At 38.9% G+C, this 23,482-nt stretch overlaps 1 protein-coding gene across 1 annotated transcript in view; it reads right to left on the bottom strand.

Annotated features, from left to right (window-relative positions):
* The window catches only part of arhgap36 (Rho GTPase activating protein 36), an 82,571-nt gene that overhangs the window by 25,134 nt on the left and 33,955 nt on the right, over positions 1 to 23,482 (bottom strand). Inside the window, exons 2-3 of the mRNA XM_062444953.1 lie at positions 17,457 to 17,613; positions 1,894 to 1,962 (exon numbers count right to left, since the gene is read on the bottom strand). Of these exons, the coding sequence (XP_062300937.1) occupies positions 1,894 to 1,962; positions 17,457 to 17,613 (226 nt within the window). The remainder of the gene's footprint in view (positions 1 to 1,893; positions 1,963 to 17,456; positions 17,614 to 23,482) is intronic.

Genomic DNA, 23,482 nt, shown 5'->3' with positions numbered 1-23,482 from the left:
AGAAGCAGGTATTAAAGTCTTAAAAAGCAGTAATTTAAAACTAAACTTGAATACAGTTATTAGTAAATGACCAGTTGTAAGGTCTGAGGATAAATATTTATTTAAATAGTGTGATTAAGTTCTCACTATTCACTAAAAAAACCCAAAAGAAAGCTTTATAGTATCTTGGAATAAGAACTAGCCCAAGATTTACTTTGTTTTCTCTTAGTTTTTTTAGTTTTATTAAACACAAATCTGTTTAGGAAGTTGCACCATGTAAGCCTGATATGTCTAAACTGAAAGTAAAAGGTCGATGACCTCGACTTTCAAACACGATCCTTCAGCAGAGAGAGGACCTCAAGATGAAGATGAAGAAGCCACTTCATGTCCGGATCAGACTACACAACATTTCTGTGTCACATTAGGCAATTATACCGTCATAAAGTCTTGCTGTGACTTGGCAAAGAGACGTTAGATACTACACGTTGGACCAATCGTAGCTCGTCGTCTTGAGATGCTCGAGATCTACTTTATTGCTCCAGCAGACAAAACCAATATCATCACTGCTCCACTGCTTTACGTTGTGTCTTTACAGTTGTGAAACGTCATTAAAATGATGTAGAAGATTTTCTACATCATTTTCAGTGTTGATTTTCATTGTGCTTCTCTCTCCTCTCCTTTCTTTCTCTCTCCTCTCCTTTCTCTCTCTCTCTTTCCACTTTACCTCCAAGCAGTCGAGGCAGATGTTCGCCCACTTAGAGCCCGGTTCTGCCTGAGTTTTTGTGTTTATGTTTAAATTAAATTAAAGAGTTCTAGAATTCTAGACCTGCTCTATGTGTAAAGTGCCATGAGATGACTTTTGTTGTGATTTGGTGCTTTATAAATAAAGATTGATTGATTGGAGCTTTCAAACTAGGTGAGAAAAAGCAGAAGAATTAAAGCCCATTATACACTTTATATTATGTTGTGACTCCACTGTGAGTACATTACTACACTGCACAGAATTAAACAAGCAAGGCCATTATTGTGCTGATACCACGATCCTGACAACTTCTGTTAATTATGTTTTTTCTGTCTTGAATTAATCAGATTATCACAAACCAAATGAAACAGTTCCTGAAGATCTGGGGCCATAAATGCACCAGTTACCTGTTTTATTGTGATGATAGAAGATGACTAAAGTAGAGCTGAGAACAAGTTACCGACACATTTACTTTAATCACTTTATATTCATGTTAATTAATTTGATTTATGCCCCAAAAAGTTACAATCCGAGCCACAGGAGATCAATGAGAAGCCCTCGAGAGTATAAGTGCTTCAACACGTTCCTGAGACAGGTGTATCAAGTAACACACTGTCAGTGCCTTGCAGATTACTTATAGCAGGTTATTTAAGATGCAACCTCAAGAAACTCGCCTTATTTTATTAATTAAATAATAAAGGTGTAGTCATGAGTTTGATATTTCAAGTAAAATGAAATCTGGAGATAAAAACCTATGAGTAACCACACACACAACGTTATTTCCAGTAATGAGAACTGTTGGCACATAAATATACTGTATCTGACAGGCTGATGACCACCTGAGAGACGTAAAAAAAACAAGAAACACAAGTTTGACTCACTGAATCGTCCCATGAGTCAGTCTGCAGCAGCCCTGAGCCACATGTGCTTTATATACACAGTATTTCAAGTGGTTAGTGCTGCTAAAAGCCAGCGGACGTCAGCGGCTGGTGACGCGGCTTCAGTGAACACAGGAGGACATTGTGTTTGAGGATAATATTTACTGGAGCAAACACTCTGCGTCCGCGGGGGTGTCGGTCAGAGAGAGACGAGGGGACGAGGGGGCTTCACGGTGAAAAACACACACAGATGTAGACAAACACAGATGATTATGTTTGGTGGGTTGAACTCACCTCGCTCTTTCTTTTCCTTTGAAAAGGAGTCAAACTTCCTGCGTAGAGATTTTCTCCGTTTGCGTGTTTCTGTGAGAGAGAAACAAAAGAAAAGGAAATCACAATGAATACATAAAATAGTCCGAAATTGGCAGAAATCTGTGAGGAGAGAAGCATATATGAAGTAATACATGCATGATATATGTTCAATATTGTCTTAGTCTAAGAAAAACCAGCTCTGTGTTACATGTTTCTGTCTTTTATGATATTATTGTTCATATTTGCATATTATATATTTATTGCTAATCTGTCAATATTGACCTTCTGTACTGCTTTGGCATTATAGATATCTGATCTGTCGTGCAAATAAAGCTTATTTGAATTTTAAATTTTAAATGAAGAGAACGAAAGACAGTGGCAAGAACAAAACAAAGCAGTGAATCTGAGAAATTAAATGTTATATTCCTTTTTTTAATATATATTTTTGGGGCTTTTTTTGGGTATTTTGGTTGCAGAGAGGCTTCCAGGAAACAAGGGGAGAGAGAGAGAGAGAGAGAGAGAGAGAGAGAGAGAGAGAGAGAGAGAGAGAGAGAGAGAGAAAGAAAGGAGTATGACATGCAAAAAAGGTCCCTTGCCAGACTCAAACGAGGAAAACTGCAGGTAGGGAGTGTGTCTATGTTTCCTCAGTTTAATAATAAAATAAAGAATTTCACCTGGCAACAACACCTTGGCCGGTATGCAGGCCTACGGCTATCTGAGATGCACTGTAACCATTCAACTACGAGGGCGCTCCTAAATGTTATATTCTCATTATTGAAAGCAAGAAAAAAGTCCACACACTGCAGCTCCCAATGCAGGTAGATTTAACAGGATACCACTAGTGACGTATCGACACACATATGACATTGCTTTGTACTTTAAGCACGATATTTCCAGCAAGGCACATAAACATACTTTACTGGAGGAGCTGAAGAGTCCTGCAAGGGCGTTTACATTCATATATTATTCAGTTTGTGATGAAACAATGCAGTAGAGATGCCGAAACCAAGAAATACAATGTGCTTTAAGTCGCTGTCTTACATCCACAAGGGCCCAAGTCACTGACTTTAGTGTGATTACAACCGATCAAAGCAATGCCTTCGCTGCATTTTAGTAGAATCACTGAAGCACATTAAAAAAACACAGCGATATAACCTGGTTGCTGCATTCTTATAGAGTCAGTGAGCAAAAGTTGCCACCCAGAAATGTCTTTAACACATCGAGATAATAAGAAAGTAAGAAACTACAGGCGGAGATCAGAGTCATAAGTAATGACTGAGAGGGATTACGTTTGTCTTTACAGTCTTTACATTGTTCTGTAGGGAAAACCCTGCCTGGTATGTCTTCAAATATGTTTGTACTTTAGTCTGAACAATGAAGACTTTGTATTATCTGTTATTCATGTACTCTGTTGTGTAAGCATGTGTTTATGTTTATTTCCAGGCTCTAGTAAAAACACACCTTGCTCGTCCCGTTATATGAACCTCACATTAACTTAATAAGCTCAATTGTTCGGACTTTCTCTGAAGGACACACAAAAGGGGCCAATTCAACGACCCATTTCCTTTTCCTCTCTCTTTCACTTATTATCTTCTTGCTCCTGAGTGCTTGGACCTCTTCCTCAGTTCTAAGAATAGAGCGGACCGTTTCAATAGAGAGCAGGAGGCCGCGTTGTTTGTTTGAATAGCCCTCTGCTTAATGGCTGTACTGCCTCTCCGACATGAAAGACAAAGGGGTGTGTGTGTGTGTGTGTGTGTGTGTGTGTGTGTGTGTGTGTGTGTGTGTGTGTGTGTGTGTGTGTGTGTGTGTGTGTGTGTGTGTGTGTGTGTGTGTGAAAAAAAAACATCGGACAGTAGCGCAATGTCAAATTAAGTGTGTTGCGTCATGTTTCAGCATCTCTGACTCCCAGCCAGTTTACGAGGTGAGTTTAAACATATTTTGCCTGTTTCATGATGTCTTGCCCTGAATCCTTACATATAAACATCTATGTCAAAGTTTCCAAGTAGATTTCACCATTTTTAACTCTATGAAATGCTTTTAACCCTCCTGTTGTCCTCGAGTCAAGGAAGGAAGGGAGGAAGGGAGAAAGGAAGGAAGGAAGGAAGGAAGGAGGGAAGGTAGGAAGGGAGGAAGGAAGGAAGGATGGAAGGAAAGGAGGAAGGGAGGAAGAAAGAAGGAAGGGTGGAAGGGAGGAAGAAGGAAGGAAAGGAGGAAGGGAGGAAGAAGGAAGGATGGAAGAGAGGAAGAAGGAAGGAAAGGAGGGAAGGGAGGAAGAACGAAGGAAAGGAGGGAGGGAGGAAGAAGGAAGGAAGGATGGAAGGGAGGAATAACAAAGGAAAGGAGGAAGGAAGGGAGGAAGAAGGAAGGAAAGGAGGAAGGGAGGAAGAAGGAAGGAAGGAAAGGTGGGAGGAAGGAAGGAATGGAGGAAGGAAGGGAGGTAGGGGGGAGGGAGGAAAGATGGAAGGAAGGAGGAAAGAAAGAGAGAAGGGGGGAGGGAGAAAAGGAAGGAAGGAGTGAGGGAGGAAAGAAGGACAGAAGGAAGGGAGGAAGGAAAGGAAGGACAGAAGGAAGGAAGGAAGGAAGGAAGGAAAGGAGGACAGAAGGAAGGAAGGAACAGTCAAAAGAGACGGGGTCAATTTGACCCTGGAGGACAACAGGAGGGTTAAACTGTGAAACTGCTTCATACCTTTCATCCTTCAGAGATCTAACGCTGGCCTGGTCCTCCTAACCTCTGATAACAATACAACCAACAGGAGGAAACAATCTTTTTGTTTTCTCATAATAACAAAATAATTAACTTAATGATCTCGAGATAAAAAGAAAGAAAATTGCAACTGCAGCTGTTCTTGGCTTCTGCACACACACACATACCATTTGTTGTCTAGTATTTTTTTTTAAATTCCTGTCGATTACTCGCCAAATATAGAAAGAGCCAACATCACTCACATAAAGATATTTTCAGTGCAGCCGCAGAGCAGAGAATAAATCCATGCCTACGCACTGAGCGGCTGACATTGTTCATATGAGAAGGCGTTTGTTGCTGCAGCAGTGTGTGTGTGTGTGTGTGTGTGTTTTTACAGTGTGTGTGTTTCCTTTCGAGTTGGATCCTCTGTTTTACGAGCTCTGCATCCTCCACACTCTGCCTGAGGTTTACGTGGAAGAAGCCGCTGTTTGGATTAGTAAAGCTGTTGTTTGGAAACCACTAATTCAAAAGTTGGATGTCTGAATCTTTCCTATTAAGGCACGATCACTGTTCACTACCACACATCACACATTGTGACCCTTAAAAGATGGAAATACTGGTCGTCTTTTCCTGCTTGAATCACATTGTTAAAAAAAGGGTTAGGGTTAACGTTAGGGTTGCATAGAGAAAGAGATAAATGAGACAGAGTAAGTGTGTCCATGTCAACGTGTGTGTGTGTGTGTTTTAGGATAAAGGGGTCAAATTCCCATGACTGCAGGAAATTAAAGTTTATTTCCAAAGCGCACGGCCCCCCCCCCCCCCCCCTCCCATCGAACACATGCAAACCGCCCGCCGAAGCTAATCTCCTCCCGACGCCCCCTCGGATGTCTGTGTGACAATGTGTTCGCTCGGTCCGGTGTACGATTACGTAACACACTCTCACAACACTGGAGCTGGAGATGAAAGAGCGAGACGAATGCAAAAAGATGGAAAACAGCTCGTGCTTCCAGCGATGATCGACTGTGATGTTTTTCCTGCAGTTTTTCATCATTATTTGTTAGAAGCAGGTTTTTAAAAAAAAATAAAGAATAATTCTGATTAACGACCCAAAGCTGAGCTGAATCCAACATATTCAAGCTGGCTTCTTCAAGTTCCTCAAGCAGTTGAAGTAAATGTAGCTTCTTAGTGAAAGCTGAGAGGAATACAATGTGATTTTATTTATTTCTATTTTCTCTACACTAAAGTACAACAGCACACTCTCATATGTTACGCTCCATTTTAGTCTAGCTGTTTATTTTCTTTCTCTCTTTCTATTTTTCTGTACTTTGTTTTGTTGTTATAATTGGGTTTTTTTCATTGTATGTTTGACTATAATTGGGTTTTATTTATTTATCTTTTTAATTTGTTCGCAATGATTTTATGGTTCCAATTCTGACTGTCAGTGCTCGTCGCCTCAGTCGCTGGTATATATGTTCATCTATAAAACGATTCGGGGGAAAAATTCCTTCTTACTCTCATCTTCACTTTTAATTTAGAAACATGGAGCTCACAATCTCCGCTATATGGACATTTTGCAGCTGGTTCTTCCCAAAGTAAGAACAGAATTAGGAAAGATAGTTTTAAGGTTTTTCGGCACCTATTGGTTGGAATGATCTATAATCTGAACTTCGAGTCAAGGCTCTCTGTATGCAAATGTTTTATATAAGTATGTTTTTATTTGCTGCTATCTTGGTCAGGTCTCCCTTGGGAGTTCCCTGGTTAAATAAAGGCTAAATAAAAAAATGTTTAAAATATGTTTGCAATTGCATGTAGTTAAACTCTGATTTCGTGGGTTATTTTGTGATGTCTGTTTGTTTCCGAGTCATTGTCGCTGTATATCTTGGCCAGGACGGTGGAAATATCTTAAAAAGTTCTTCTCTTAGTGAAGCTTTCCTGGATAAATACTGGTGAAATAAAAAAGATAAAAAGGTGGAAAACGGTATAAATGAAAGCAGGAAAGGGAGGGAGATGGAACAAGATGGGGGGAAAAAAACATGCTGAAGAGAAGAGAAATGAGGAAAAAAAGAAGATAAGGCACCTTAAGTGCTAGGATAGAGAAAAGTTAGTTGGAAATCTGAGTCCCTGCAGAGCGGTGAGATTCAGAGATTTGGGCATGAGAATGAACTCCAGACCAGACCACGCCAAATAAGAGCAAATCTGGACTCACAAGTGCTGACACATTTCAAAAAGTATTCACTGAACCATGCCAATAAAAGTAAGCAAGTATGGCATGGATGTTAGCTTTAAGTGGCAGTGAGAGAATAAAAAAAGGACGCAGGTGATGAAAGAAGACGAAAATAAGACGTAAAAACATATTTTCATGATGTGGAAAAGCGAGACGAAACAGAAGCAGTGAAGAGTGGAATCAAGATAAGATGAAAACAAGTGGAAAAAGGGCCACAGGGACCCAAAAAGACAAACAGGGGTAGGGTGGGGGGGGGGGGTTAGGGGGACGCAGCGGGTGGGGATGCTGAGGCCGTGTCGGACTGGAGAGATTTTACCCCAGGGGAGAAACTGAGGAGGAATATTCCCACACTTACTCACAGAGAGCTTTGTCTGTAAGCCAGACGGTTCCTGCATTCATGTTTAATGTCTTAATTTAACTGCGTGCTCTGTCATCTTTACTTTTATCTTTCTTAGAGGATCTTCTGTTGAGCGGAGCTAGACTTTATACTTGAGGGCATAGCAGGCTGGAATCCAGCTGAAATTAAACTTCGCTTTTTTCTTTTTTTTCCTCCGATGTCTGGTACAGCATACTGTATATCTGCTCTCTAAATTATCTGTCCTATGTACCCATTTAAGAAAAAATTGAAAGCAGAAAGGTTTGATTTCATGATGGTGCCTCTTGTTTCTGTTCGGATCAGATTTGACCCATTTTGACATTTAACAGCTTGTAAAAACACCCCAAATGTCTTTTACTTTTTACTAATTTGATGACTTTTCCTAAAGTGGCCCAAAATGCACTAAAATGAAAATATTTTAACATTTGTCCATAGTCAAATTTGCCCCGTATCTATTGACATGTGTTTTAGTGAAATTAATAGTTAATAGTTTTAATAAGATAGTAGTTATGAGGATTTATTTTTATGATGTAGCAGTGAAGACTGATGGCTCTAATGGTTATACAATAAACCCCACAGCTCCATAAAGTTCTGCTCATTTTCACTTTACATATAAAATAACATTTAACCACCAAAAAGAGACATAAAAATGACTAAAAGAGACTTAAATTGACTAAAGAAACCTAACAACTACCAAAAACAGACATTAAAATGATTAAAATCAACCTACAGTTAGTTTGAGTGACAGCTGCCATCTAGTTACCATAGCAACTATGAGATGGAATGACTAAAGAGACTCAAAACTACCAAAAAGAGACATTTCCATCATTATTGCTATGTTATATTTTCATGTCTTAGGTAAAATAGGACATGATATTGTGTGATAGGAGATGTTTAGTGGTGTAAAAGCTAAAAAATACACTCTCTCTGCTCTCTGAGACATGAATCAAGGTTTAATCACATTTATTGATCAGTCAGATCGACTATTGATGCTTTCTAAACACATCTGGGGTTCAATATTTGGTAAAGACACTTTTTATGAGGGAATTCGACTGCAAGGTTGTAGAATATGAACAGTATGTAAAGGGTTAAATGTCTGTATCACCTGCGTATGAAGCTCAATACAAAAAAAAAATAGGCATCAACTGACAATTATTTCAATGACTTATTACTTATTAGACTCCAGAGCTGCAGCAGATCCACCAGAGCAGCTTTAAGTAGAAACTGTAAAGCCTCATTCTGTAAAACATCCTTTGCTCAGACAGCTTTTCTCTCTATGAAAGGAGCAAAAAATCTTGAAACTCTCTATTTCAACACGTAAAAATGTGCTGCACACTTCACTACTCACAAAATCCTGGTTAATAATTCAGCAGCAAAAATGGGGTCATCGCTGTGTTCCCACAGTCCTATGTTCCCCTATTTCTAAGAAATGTTCCTCCCATCAAAATTAGGCCTTATGTTTCCTCAGGCCTGATTCCCACAGCACAGGTATGGCCATCCTCTAATGTTGTTGCCCCCCGTAACCTGTTTTTTCATCTATGAAAATGCTTGAAGACAAGTGAAATCCTTTATTGTATTATTGTATTATCAAACTGTTTTATGTGTATCTTATAGTACTATATACCATGTTTGAGCTTATCTTCTATATTATTATGTGCTATATTGTATCTATTGTGCTGATGTACTTTTTAAATATTCATCTCTATCATCTCTTACTTTCACAAAAGCCCTCCATTAGGCACAGGTGTTGTGAATGAACATTACAGTAGCAACAAACACTGTGATACTTGCATCAGACAGCTGTTCTAGCCTGTGTATATCGTATCTGTCCCTATTAAATACACCATAGTAAATAAATAAGTTAATTATCTGTCAGTTGTTTGCTTTATTGATTGATTAAGTGGTTGTTTGGTTCATAAAATGTGAGAAAATGGTGAAAAATGCGTCTTTCACAGCACCCAAAATGAAGTCCTAAAATGTCTTATATTGTCCTGACCAACAGTTTATCTTCTCCGACTAAAGAAACCAGGAAAAAATGACTCAAAAATAGTTTGATTGACTCATTGTTGAACCTCTAGATCAAATCAAATCTTACATAAAGCAGTGATATGGCGTTAGTCGAAGCAGGCGGTCACACTGAGCCTGATTGCATCCTGCTACACAACACAAGACACCCGCATGCCGAGCAGCGAGCCACATCAGCTTTCCTGCTAACGTCTCCTTCTTATCTGATTCACGATCATAAACACTGATCTGGTCCTGCACCTTAGCCGCCAAACAAACAGTCACCAGAGAAAACGGCAGTGTAAACAACAGTTAGCAGGCTAGGTATCCAATTACATTAAAAAAGAACATTCGACTGCAAACAAGAAAGATTAAGTGACTATTAGGGTTATAATGATTGTAATTCTTATTTTTAATATATAATTTATTCATTAAGTTTGGGGGGTAAATAGTGTCTGCTGTTATTAACCCTTACATACTGTTCAGGGTCTAATTTGACCCATTTTTTTACATTTGAGAGAAGAAAAAAAACTTTAAAAACGGAAATATTTACAGCTTTCTAAAAATCTTTTAGTGCAGCTGATACACAATATCTTCTTTCCTTCCTTTCCTTCCTCCCTTCCTTCCTCTATCCCCTTTTCTTCCTTCCTTCTGTCCTTCCTTCCTCCCTCCCTCCTTCTTTCCTCCCTTCCCTCTTTCCTTCCTTCCTTCCTTTCCTCCCTCCCTCCTTCTTTCCTCCCCTCCCTCTTTCCTTCCTTCCTTCCTTTCCTCCCTCCCTCCTTCTCTCTTTCTTTCCTCCTTTCCCTTTTTCCTTCCTCCATCCCCCTTTCTTCCTTCCTTGTATCCTTTCTTCCTTCCTCCCTCCCTCCTTCCTTCCCTCCCTCCCTCCTACCTTCCTTCCTTCTTTCCTCCCTTCCATCCTTCCTCCCTCCCTTCCATCCTTCCTCCCTCCTTTCCTTCCTTCTTCCTCCCTTGCTTCCTTCTTCCTTCCTTCCTTCCTTCCTTCCATCCTTCCTCCCTCCTTTCCTTCCTTCTTCCTCCCTTCCTTCCTTGACTTGAGGACAACAGGAGGGTTAAGCAACTTCATTGGCTCCCTATCAAATCCCGCATTGATTTTAAGATTCTTCTCCTCGCTTTTCCAACGTCCTTCACAACTTGGCACCGTCATACAGTATCTCTCTGAACTTATTCACATCTACACTCCTCTGGCTCTCAGCTCTTTGCCCCAATCTGCCCCCACTGCCTTTTGGAGCTCCTTCCCAGCAGACATTTGCACTTCTGACTCTTGTCTCAACTTTTTAAATCCCGACTGAAAAACGCACTTATTCCAATTGGCGTATTCTGACTCTGTAATCACATTCATGTTTATCTATTGAACTTCTACTTCATTGTTTGCTGATTTGATGACATTCGATGCACTGTTGTTTGTTTTAAGTGTGTCTTGAGTGCTTTTAAAAGACGCCTCTAAATAAAATGCATTATTATTATTATCATCATTATTATTAAGCTAACCCCACATCTGCTGCCACTGCCGCCCATCGGCTAACACTTCCAGTTGAAACAAGGACAGTTTGTGTTTTGCTGAGTTTTACAAGCTTCCCATCCTCACTGCTGTGTGACTGGGTTTATGTGGGCTGAAGGCATTATTTGGGTTGGAAAAGCTGCTGTTTACAAATGACTAATTTAAGTCTTGGTCTTCTTTTTTTTTTTAAAGGAACTCATGACTGTTAAATCGGGAACATTTGGGATATTTAAGTGTACTGTATTCGTCTATGGTGGGATTTTTTTTTCTGACTGCTTGACTGTCCCAAAACATCTGACTCATGAAAGCCTCTAAACAGGTAAAGCAGCAAAGCAGTGTGAACGGGACGACATTTCAGTCATGTTTTCCAATGAATTTAACCCTCTGACCTCATGGGAAAATTACATATATCACTAAAGCTACAAAAATTAAGAAAACAAACCGAGGGAAATAAATAGGAAGACTTCCCGAAAGTTAGGAGAGAAGGGACAAGTGGAGTCTCACAGGATGTATGTTGGTCAGAGATATGAGAGCAGCACTTCAAGTACAGTTTTTCCTCACTCGCTTTCGTACATTAATCAGATCAGAGTTCAAACTTGTTCAACCTTGGTCACTTGTGCACAAAATAAAAGCAGCTTCTCATTATTTTAAGCAAATCGGACATTCATTCAACTGTCTGCTGTTTCCTACATTATCAAAATGTGTTATACTGGTTCTCTGTTGAATTTTATACCCCCCAAAAAACATCTAGTTCATTGTAAAGGCCATCACATGAAACAGTTGTCATAACATGTCAAACATTTTCCGAGGTGTATCTTCAATTGGCAAGCATATACAGGCCGAGCAGAACAGTGTGAGCAATTTCCGACAATGGAAGAACAACAAGGAAATGAACAGGGTCAACGGCTGGGCAGAAGAAGAAGAATAAGAAGAGGAGGAGGAAGGTTAGGGAGGCAAAGTAGAGGAAGAGGTAGACGAGGCCGTGGACGTAGACACTTTACCGATGATATAAGGGTGATAATAAAAAGCCTAACTATAGGGACAGGAGATGGAAACTAGGAGTAGCTTTAACTTCAGCTCGTTTCTAACAAGCTGAAGTTGTATTATGTTAGTTTGCATTTACCGTGACAAGTAAAATAAATAAATAATAATTGTTCTCAAACATGGCCTTTCATTGGCTGAGGCCGGTCGAAGGATGCAGGCGAATGTTGAAAGAGCAACCATGTCCTAAATCATTAAAATGGTTCGTAGACACAACTGGTATATTTATACTGTAATGCTTCATATTACAGTATTTAACTGGTATTTTACAGTAAATAAACTTTATATAGATGCATACCGTACATACATGGTCTCCCATAAAGTTGGAATAAAATATTTTTTACCTCTTTCCATTAAATGATTGTGACAATGTGATTTATTCTTGATAAATAAAGTGTATATATATTCTCAAAATTGTATTGATCAATCTCATTATACCTGGTCAAAAGTGATTACTGATGTGTATAAATAGAAAATAAAAAGAGGAATGTGTCTGAAAACAAAAATATTCCAACTTTATGGGCGACCGTGTACACTGTAACACACACGTCTAAATATACAGTGTATAATATGAATGAAATCTTACCTAATCTTGTGTTTTGCATTACTGTATTTTCCCCACATATGATTACAAGATTACCTTTACACACCTCAACATAAAGGAAGCTATCTGCACCATGGTCATACTAATAAAACCATTAAGCTAACAGTAGGGTGGCTGTGGCTCAGGAGGTAGAGCATGTCGATGTTTCCTTGGGCAAAATACTTAACCCCCAAATTGCTCCCAATGATGTTTTAAGTTGTCAAAAAGACTATAAAACACTATATAAGTAAAGTCCATTTACCATTTACTAAGGAAGGTACAGAGTGCTATTATAGATGACAGCAATATCTCTAAAAAAAAACATCCAATTGGTTAGCATCTGAACTATCAACAGGGTGCTGAAAAGACACCAGATGTGCATGAAACAGCTGTCCCATGTACACATTATATCACACCATATCATCCTACAACACCACTTCCACTATGCATACTTCCTGGTCTCACAGTTGTCTTCTGTGAGTGTTTTTTGTGTGTCATAGAAGCTACTGGATGCCTTAATTTCCTTCGGGATGAATACATGTGCTGTAAAACATCTATGTAAATGTATCATGTATGTATAATATGCTTTGGACTTACAATTTGAATCAATAAGACTAGAGTCAGGCCAAAGATTGTTGGATAAATGTGTGTCAGAAAAGCCAGCAGATAAAAACTTAAATTTCCACTTTCGGTCAATTTAAATCAAAACAACAACAAAAAAAGTGAATAATCTCCATCGACCAGCAAAAAGGCATGAGGCAGAGTAACGTAGCAATGTCAGAAAAGACAGTGAAGTAGCAAAATGGACATGGCTGCTAATGCAAATGTTATCTGAGGATACAAGGATTCACATAACTGGAGAGAAACACTGAATGTAAACATACATTTCGTTAAAAAAAATAACTCTACAGGGTATCTTTAAGATGCACTTTAGCACATGCTTTGAGAAAAGACACAAAAGTAAAGTGGTCACATCCATCTTTGACTCAAGCGGGAGTCGAAATCCCAGCTGCTGGTGAGGTATAACTGAGCCTCAATGTTTATTGGAGAGGTCAAGAGTTAATAACCCCCGAAAGAGAAAGAACAGTATGGGAGCAGTTGAGTCTGAGAAAAAGCAGCTTACAATGGGTCTCATAGGATAAAAGCTCTACTGACAGATCCTACACACACACATACACACACACACACACATACACACACACAACTTTTACAATCAGCAGCGTTTGTTTCTTTACATCAGCCTCTTTACTCCGTGATCCTCCTGACCTCAGCGATCTTTCTAACCCCAATAAACACACACACAAAAGAAAAACCTCCCAGTCTGCAGTCTCTCTGAGGTGCTCTGAGGTTCTGTCAGTGAAACCATCCCTCTTTATTGGAAGGATTTAGTACTTTAAACGTTCTTTAAAAGGGTCAAACTATTTGCAAATAAACAATATTTCAAAGCAGGGAGTAGTCCGACAGCAAGGAGAGGAATGGTCCAACAAGTAAACATCAGCAGAGGAAAAGTGTTGAGGTATTTCCTGGTGTTATCAAAGGTTTAAGTGGTGTAGCTGCTATTTGTAGTTGTTAGACTAAGGGGGAGAAAAGCCAGAATAGAAGTTTCACTTTAATTGAAAAAGGATTGATGATTTTCTGTGTGGAAGCCAGAAAACTAAGTTCATATTTATTACCATACATGTGGCATTCAAAAGAGACGCACATAGTTCAGTCACACTAAGGCAGAAAACGGAGAGATGTGTATTCAATAAGGTGTCTTAATTGGTTGGACATAGAAATACTTTATGTTTTCTACCTTGATAATAGGAAAAAATGATTTAGTTTTAAAGGAATATGTTGGTACTTTGGGAATCAGTCTATCCTCTTTCTTGCCGAAGGTTTGATTAGCACGAATATTGGACGCAGGGGTAAACAGCTTTCATGACTCGGCCTGAAAAAGGTTGGGGGAATAAGTTTATAAGTGCACTACAAATTTGGGTTTAAGAAATGTTACCACAAACCTAAAGAAGCTCTGAGTCGATAATATTTGGGCAACCTATAGCACTAAGTCTGCACAACATTGGGCAGACCACCATGCAGAGCTGGGCCGTCCTTTGTGTGAAGGAACTTAAGTTTCTTCTTATCTTGAAGCAGGAAACCAAAAACCTCATCATGATTATATCAAACTGTTGGACTGAAACATAACATTTGTATCTAACTAGCAGGAGATATGCAGGAGTATAGGCAGGGTGATATCTTACTCTCCATTTTTCAGCTGATAAGAGTAAAGCCCTGAAAATACATTAAGTGTTTTCACAAATGTGGTTTATTTACACTGCATTTTATTGAAAAGTTTGAACATATAACCCATTTTTAAGTAGCATTTAATGACTATAACTTCAACATTTGATGGTGATTTTGCAGGATTGGATCTCCTGGACACATTTCTTAGCAAAAATGCTTAAAAAGGTGGAATCTATTGGAGGTGCCACCATTACTGTGGTATCTTGTACCTCCACCTACATCCTGGATTTGTATATAAAGGAAATCTAGTGATTGTGTTTGAATGCAAATAGCAAAAGACCGATATTAAATGTGTGACACCAACGATTTCATTGCCTTTTTAAGGGTCTAAAAGTCTTCTTGTGTGGTCCTCGATTTAGCTAAAAAACAAACCTTAATAGGAAAGAGTGAGCGTCAAAGTTGAGTATCTCACCACAGATTTGGGTTGAAAAATATTCAGCATTAATCCTCCTTCAATGGTAGCTGTAATAACTTGCTTTTTTAGGCTCTTTCCAGAGAGATTATTTTTGCAAAGATAACCAACATCATCCTTTTTGGCTGTGACAGTTGCCTTTTTTAGTCCATCCTCACCACACAAACATTTCTTTAAATGGCTTAAAACAATATTATTATGAGTTTAGTAGCGCAGCAGGACTTTACTTTCTTATACAGCTTTTTTTCCTCTAATGGTTTCCCATAGTTTTTATGTTTGTGCACTGCTTACAGGTACCTTGTTTTTTTTTAATATCCGCCAAGAATTTCTCAGAGGAAAAGTGCTTCGAGCCCTCCCAAGATGAAAAATGTTCAACACAAACTGAACTCCAAATCCTATCAGGAGGTATGTAAGATATCGAGTGAGACACGTGGGCGTATAAACAAATCATGCAACATCCTTTGACCTTTCCTATCATAACTGACAACACCAATTGCTTACACATGTAGAGGCTGTTTTCTTTGACCAAACAGAGAGACTGAGCACACAGGCTTATCCCCTGATGTATTCGTGCTGCACGCTCATTCCTCAGATTCCCGACTAGACTGTTATGGCTCAGGGTTATCCTTGCTCAAGGGGTAGTTGAACCTTTTTGAGGGAGGAAGGGGTCTGATCATCTTCTCACTCTTCTAAAACTTCTTCCAAACTGGCGCCATGTTGACCGTGTCATCGGTGGTTGTCGCTCCTTCCCACAACCACAACAAGCCACTGAAAGCGTGTTATAAAGCGACCGCATTGATCAAGAGATTTGGTTTTGTGGTTCCAAAGCTACAGTAATCATCTATCATCAACTCGCAATATGGAGAGCTACTCCAACAAAGCAGGTTTGGGTGTTGACATCAGGCCAATGTATTTGAAGATAATGGTCTTATCCGCACCTCTTGATTTACGTCCAATCCAAACATTTAGTTGCCAAAGCAAGAAATACTCTGAACTTTATCTATCGAGGCGGATTGTAGAGGTGTTGAAGTGTTGCTGGTCTCTCATGCATGACAATAAATGTTGCATCTTCTCAAAGTTCTACATTAATGTTCACCTTTCTATTTGTAGCATCACCGCAGTCTTTCCCTAACCTTAAACATCGGCATTGAGCGTAATCTGATGGTTTCCAGAACAAAACTCATGTTCTTTTTTGGTAATAAAGTTGATTAAAGGGGTATTAAGCAATATACCTTGTAATAATGCTAATGGATTCATAAGATACAAACTAAACATTGACGAAGAGGTTTGGACTTTGTGGTTACAAAGCTGCAATAATCATCTATCATCACCTTACAATCTGGGGAGCTATGCTAACAAAGCAGGTTTGTATCTTGACATCTGGCCCAGTATTTGAAAAACTATGTTCATAACGGACTTATCGCACCTCTTGATTTACGTCCAATCCAAGCATTGAGTGCCAAAACAGGAAATAGTCTAGCCTTTATGTATCAAGGCAGATTGTAGAGGTGTTGAAATTGGGTCTAACCCCAACCCTAACCCTACAGAGTCTTTTATGCATGAGACCGAAGTTTATATCTTCTTAAAGTTCTGCATTAACCTTCATCTTCGTATTTAGCGTCACTGCAATCTTTCCCTAACCATAACCATACCATAGTTGCCATGTGTAGATGTTTCCTAAAGCTAAATGTGAAAAACAATGGCTTGAGACATGAAAACACATCGGCATCACATGGTAATAAGGTTGATTATAGGAGTACTTTAGTAATATACCTTTCAATAATGCTAATGAATTCACAAGATACAAATTAAACTATGCTCAAATCAAAGCAGCTGAGACCAAGATTTCTTGACTTGTAGCTCATTGAATGGGTCAAGCTCCAAAAATAGTGGCTTTATATTCTTTTTTGTACTGACGCCAATAGTATTGTATTGTTGGACCGTCAATGCTTCGTAAACACCTCTTTCATAGACCTCATCTCCATATTTGAATGCAAGCCTTGTATGCAAGCTTATATAACTTTATAATTCCCAAAACCCCTTTCAACTTGACACCAGCTGTTTTCAAATGCCGAGTAGCACTCATGACTAATAACTTGTGTTTATGTGTAAAGTAAGTGGAGTTCCCATTAATGGACTATGTGTTGTTTTCCCATACTTCTCCAAGCATAACAGATGTTTGAAGATTTCACACAGACACTGGATTAAATTTCCTCAGTGTTGCATTCAAGGACCCTCCAAACTCCAGGATTTTAGGGTCTACCATCAGGTTATTCTGCATTCACAAGCGAAACACCAACAATGAGCAGTTTATTGTTAAGCAGCCATACTAACGGTGTTCTTTTTAGACAATTTATAGGCTAAAACATGCATAACCACCAGCGTATCTTTTAAAAACCTGTATCATTGTCATTTACCTCTGGGGATGCTGACCCTGAGATCCAGGTCCCTCTCGTCCAGGTGGTAATAGGCGACTTCCTGTAACCGGGCTCGCTCCAGCTCTGACAAGTTCTGGATGGGCACCGGCTGCAAACGTACACTCTGACCCAACATGGTTGTCCACTCGTGGTCCCCCTGCAGAGAGGACAGAGGAAAGAGGTTAGCAAGTAATCAGAGGAGAGATCACATAGCACCCATTCATAACAGCACAGACCATTAATTGCAATCACCACCAGTTATCTTTTTTATCTACACTTTTAAAAAGGCTTCCTCCGGCAATTTAACCAAAACCTACGAGATAAAATGGTAATCTCTACAGACTGTAATCAGCGAACATTATCAACCAACCATCAACTTCTTGAACATTCAATTACCATCAGTGACTCACAAGCACTGTTATCTCATTCTTAATCAAGACGATGACGCTGTAAGCTACGACATACATTTACGTCAGTGACAAATAAGGGTTGGCAAGATGAGCAATTCAAAAAATATCTTTAAAAATAGTTTTAAAAGCAGCATCAGGTTTGTTAAAATGTTCATTTTGCATTTTTGTTGGTTTTATATAATTTGAAATGACATTTGCACCATTTTAACCAAAATTAAGACTGAATGCTCCTGAAAATGTCAAATGGTGTAACCACAAAAGAATGATCAATATTAAATATTGTATCCACCTACAGTGTATTTAAGTCTACTTATAACAATTGTATTCTATTACCTTTATTTAATATAAAAAGTTATAATGTAAGATCATGCCAAACTAGCTGATATGGTGTTTTATTGAGAATTTACTGTTTTTAAGCAAGTTTAATTATTTGGTACAAAGTTTTTATGGTAACACCACTTAGACATTTTTGCCATAATCCTCTAATATATTCTCTCAAAATGGATTAAAAGCAGAAATTTGATGCTGGGTCCACAAAAAAAGAATGTGTGCAAGTTATTCATACGTTTATTTTCACATTTTAACCTTTTTAAATTTGACTAAACCACATGGACACAAAACTGCACCTTCCACCTTCTCTTTTGTCTGGTGTGTTACGTAACAGTCAGATATTGTTTACATTTATTATTACTCCTCTTATTATTTTTAGCGCATCCATTCATTGCAGCCTCCCTTTGTGTTGCGTTCACTCTTTGTCTGTTTGTCCTTCAGATTTCTGTATAATTGAATACTAATTTAAGTTTTTGCCTCTAGTCACGAATTTCCTTTGTAAATAAGAAAAAAAGGAAATAAAAGGAAAAAAAGAGGGGAACTCCAACATTTTACACATTAAATGTTTACTTGTCATAATAATAGAGGAATAATCAGCCTGTGGAAATGTTGTATAATGTCATCTGTGGCTCTGAAGGTGTAGTAGTTTTCTAAAGTGTGAGAAAATAAAGATGAGACTATTGGGGTTATCTTATTTTGAGTTATTACAGAAAGAATGAAGTTTAACCTGCTGTAAAGGTGAGTTATTTTGGAGATTAAGTATTATATATTATATATGTTTGCTGGTAGAGGGCTTGGCTCAATTCCAGATACTCAGAGAAATTTTGGTTATTTTGACACACAGCATCAAACACTTTTTGGTTCTCATGGTAAATGAGAAGTTAAGGGTACTGCCAGGTGTACCAAACTCGTATTTATTTGCATAAGAAGCTATTAAATGCCTTAAAAATATAAGAAATCCATAAAATTCCTTCACTAGAATCTTTCTCTCCACAAGCGTCTAATTTATATCATGTTTTATCAGATTTGTATCTTTTTTTGTTATTTTTGTGTATGTTTCTGTAGATATTGTTATACTTATTGACCTTTTATTATGTTTTTGTAACATTGCTATTATTAAGCGTTATGATTTTAATGCCATTTTATTATCTGTGTGTATATTTCTCTTGATATTGATATTCAAACCTATCATTTATCATAATTTTTAACTTGTGATTATTGATTCTTGCAACGCTGAACCTTTTTATTTAACTACACATTTGTACAACCGGCCTGTTTCAACATCCAGAGAGGCTGTAACTAGCTGAGGGTGCAGAGTTTCAGGCATGGAGCGCCACTTGAGAAGCGATCAAGTTGCATTATGGAAATATAGGATGCAGCATTTACTGGAGATTGACTCATATGGGAACTAAACGTCAGGATATCTCAGCCTCGGACCTTTTAAAGCAATCTGCCTCCAACTTTATAGAATTGGGTCCAACTTCAGACACACAATCATAAGAGGAATACTCTGGAAAGGACACTTACTGTACACACACACACACACACACACACACACACACACACACACACACACACACACACACACACACACACACACACACACACACACACACACACACACACACACACACACACACACACACACACACACACACACACACACTCCCATACTCCATTGTTTACTCGAGGCTTTTGGGTCTTGTGAAAATCATTTATCACTTAAAAAAACGCTGCTACGCAACACCATTACAAATAAACAGACAAGGACTATTCTTGGTGCATTAAAACATTTTTTCAATATTCCCAAGAGGAGGACTTTTGTTAGTTTGTCTGAAACCTTTTTAGTGACTACTTCTTACAATAAACATTCAAATAGACACATTTACTTTAATAGATTTCTAAGCTTTAGCCAAAAACATGTTGTGTGCTGGCCCAGTTTAACTCCTCATAATCAATCAATTTCATCTTAACCCATTTACATACTGTTCAGGGTTTAGATTTAACCCTTTTTTTTTTTTTTAACATTTAAGAGCTTTAAAAACACCATATACACATTTCTTTTAACTGGACTTTTCCTAATGTGACCCACAGTATACAAAAATGGAAATAAAATGCATCATGTTTTTCAATGTGTGCAGATGATACACATTTATATGCACATTTAACCATCAAAAATCAGCATTTAAACATGTTTGAAGGATTAATCAAACATTAATTAATGACTGATGGGGAATCTATGAATGTGAATCGGTGTAGGGACTAATTATGAGTCAGAATATAAACAGTATTTAAGGGTTAAAGCCCCTAACAAGCACACATAGTATGTCATGCACAGCACTCATGCAGTGTATTCGAGCTCCTGGCTGAACTCCAGCTAGATGGAGAACACTGTAAACACAGCGGCGAGAGAGAGAGAGAGAGAGAGAGAGAGAGAGAGAGAGAGAGAGAGAGAGAGAGAGAGAGAGAGAGAGAGAGAGAGAGAGAGAGATAGGGGGAGAGGGAGAGAGAGAGAGAGAGAGAGAGAGAGAGAGAGAGAGAGAGAGAGAGAGAGGGAGAGGGAGGGAGAGGGAGAGGGAGAGGGAGAGGAGAGAGAGAGAGAGAGAGAGAGGGAGAGGGAGAGGAGGGAGAGGGAGGGAGAGGGAGGGAGAGGGAGGGAGAGGGAGGGAGAGGGAGGGAGAGGAGAGAGAGAGAGAGGAGAGAGGAGAGAGAGAGAGAGAGAGGGAGAGGGAGAGGGAGAGAGAGAGAGAGAGAGAGAGAGAGAGAGAGAGAGAGAGAGAGAGAGAGAGTGAAGCAGAATAATAGAGACAGAATAAGAGGAGAGAGGAGAGAGAGAGAGAGAGAGAGAGAGAGAGAGAGAGAGAGAGAGAGAGAGAGGAGAGAGAGAGAGAGAGAGAGAGAGAGAGAGAAGCAGAATAATAGAGACAGAATAAGAGGAGAGAGGAAACAGGAAAAACGAAAGTGTTGTGAAAGCTGAATACCAGGCTACTGTGATGGAGGGACGCGGCGGACGCAGGTTAACAAGAACCAGACAAACACACTCTGGACAGATCTGGAGGTCTGTATTTCACAACCCTCCTTCACCCAATCAGACAAGAACATTTTGCTTTTAATTAAATAAAATGTGTCTGCGTGATAAAAGCCTTCAGTGAGGAAGCATGAGCATTAAGTCTGGGGAATTTAGCACAAAGGCTTCACACATCAATGACTGATAGCATGACCGATTCCTCATATATATGAAGATGTAACCTCTAATAATTATTTCCTATACTAATTATTACTAATATACTAATTACTAGTTCATACCATCATACAATAAACACATTTCTTACTAATATATATTATATGTGAAGTCTCTTTGTACCTTCTTTTAAACTGCAAAGTCACAGATTTTAGTTATGAGTTGTTCCTTAAACAAAAATAAAGAAATATTATGAGTATTACTTTGGTCTGTAATTTTGTGCTGTGGTCATTAAACTTGAGGAGTAAAAAAGCCAAAGAACTGCAGGATCCATTTAAAGACCAAATAAGGCCGATGCAGCAAAAGCAGCGATTAAATGAACCTGAATGAAATCAACGAGCAGGATTTCTCTTTAAATGACAAACCATACATATGTTGCTCATGCTTTTATATATAATGACTCCCTTTGTAAACAGCCTTGAGTCTGTCTGGGGAAGCATGCTGACTTAACCCTTGTGTCGTCCTCCTGGGTCAAATTGACCCCGTCTGTTTTGACTCTTCCTTCCTTCTCTCTTTCTTTCCTTCCTCTCTCTTTTCTTCCTTCCTTCTGTCCTTCCTTCCTCCCTCCCTCCCTTCCCTCTTTCCTTTCCTTTCCTTCCTCCCTTCCTTCCTCCCTACTTTCCTTCCTTCTTCCTTACTTCCTCCCTTCCTTCCTTTCCCCCTCCCTCCTTTTCTTCCTTCTTCCTCCCTTCCTTATTCCTCCCTTCCTTCCTTCCTCCCTCCTTCCTTCTCTCCTCCCTCCCTTCCCTCTTTCCTTTCCTTTCCTTCCTCCCTTCTTTCCTCCCTTCTTCCTTACTTCCTCCCTTCCTTCCTTTCCCCCTCCCTCCTTTTCCTCCTTCTTCCTCCCTTCCTTATTCCTCCCTGCCTTCCTCCCTCCTTTCCTTCCACCTTCCTCCCTTCCTTCCTTGACTTGAGGACAACAGGAGGGTTAAATACCAAAACCTTTCATAGTTATTTACAATGACTGCCATGCTCTGTATGTGGCCTCTTCTCTCTGTATGTGTGTGTGTGTGTGTGTGTGTGTGTGTGTGTGTGTGTGTGTGTGTGTGTGTGTGTGTGTGTGTGTGTGTGTGTGCATATACTTCTAACATGTAATTGAGAGTCGGCCTCAGTCCGCACAGCACAGCTTGATTGGAGAAAATTGCTTTGGCCTTAATGCTAAATGTAACCAGACAAATAGAGTGAAACCAGCCCACAGAGGTTGGCGAGGCTCCTAAATATGGGTTATACATACATACATACATACATCGTCTTAAAGCGACACGGTTTAGTGGAAAACAAAGTTGGTTTCATGAAAGTCAAATCTCTAACAGACCATGAGAAATATCTTCCATTCCTAAAATACTCAGCAGCAGCACGGTCGACTCCAGGAAAAACTGAACAGGTGGGCAATCACCAAGGAGGGCAGATGTGCAATTAAAATGCAAATTAAACTCCACAACTTAGTGGACAGCAGGTTGATATAAGAGTGATTAACCCTTTACATACTGTTCATATTCTACCCTGTCAGAGTTATACCAAATGTTGAACCACAGATGTGTTTAGAAAGCATCAATAGTGGATCTGACTGATCAATAAATGTGATTAAACCTTGATTCATGTCTCAGAGAGCAGAGAGAGTGTATTTATTAGCTTTTACACCACTAAACATCTCCTATCACACAATATCATGTCCTATTTTACCTCAGACATGAAAATATAACATAGCAATAATGATGGAAATGTCTCTTTAGTCACTCCATCTCATAGTTGCTACGGTAACTAGATGGCAACTGTCACTCAAACTAACTGTAGGTTGATTTTAGTCTCTTTTTGGTAGTTTTTAGGTTTCTTTAGTCAATTTTTGTCTCTTTTAGTCATTTTTATGTCTCTTTTTGGTGGTTAAATGTTATTTTATATGTAAAGTGTAAAATGAGCAGAACTTTATGGAGCTGAGGGGTTTATTGTATAACCATTAGAGCCATCAGTCTTCACTGCTACATCATAAAAAGAAATCCTCATAACTACTATCTTATTAAAACTATTAACTATTCATTTCACTAAAA

The sequence above is a fragment of the Scomber scombrus genome, chromosome 23, assembly GCF_963691925.1.
Source record: "Scomber scombrus chromosome 23, fScoSco1.1, whole genome shotgun sequence".
Lineage (NCBI taxonomy): Eukaryota > Metazoa > Chordata > Actinopteri > Scombriformes > Scombridae > Scomber > Scomber scombrus.
Note: the sequence above shows the minus strand (reverse complement) of the source record. Positions and strands in the feature narration are given on the sequence as shown.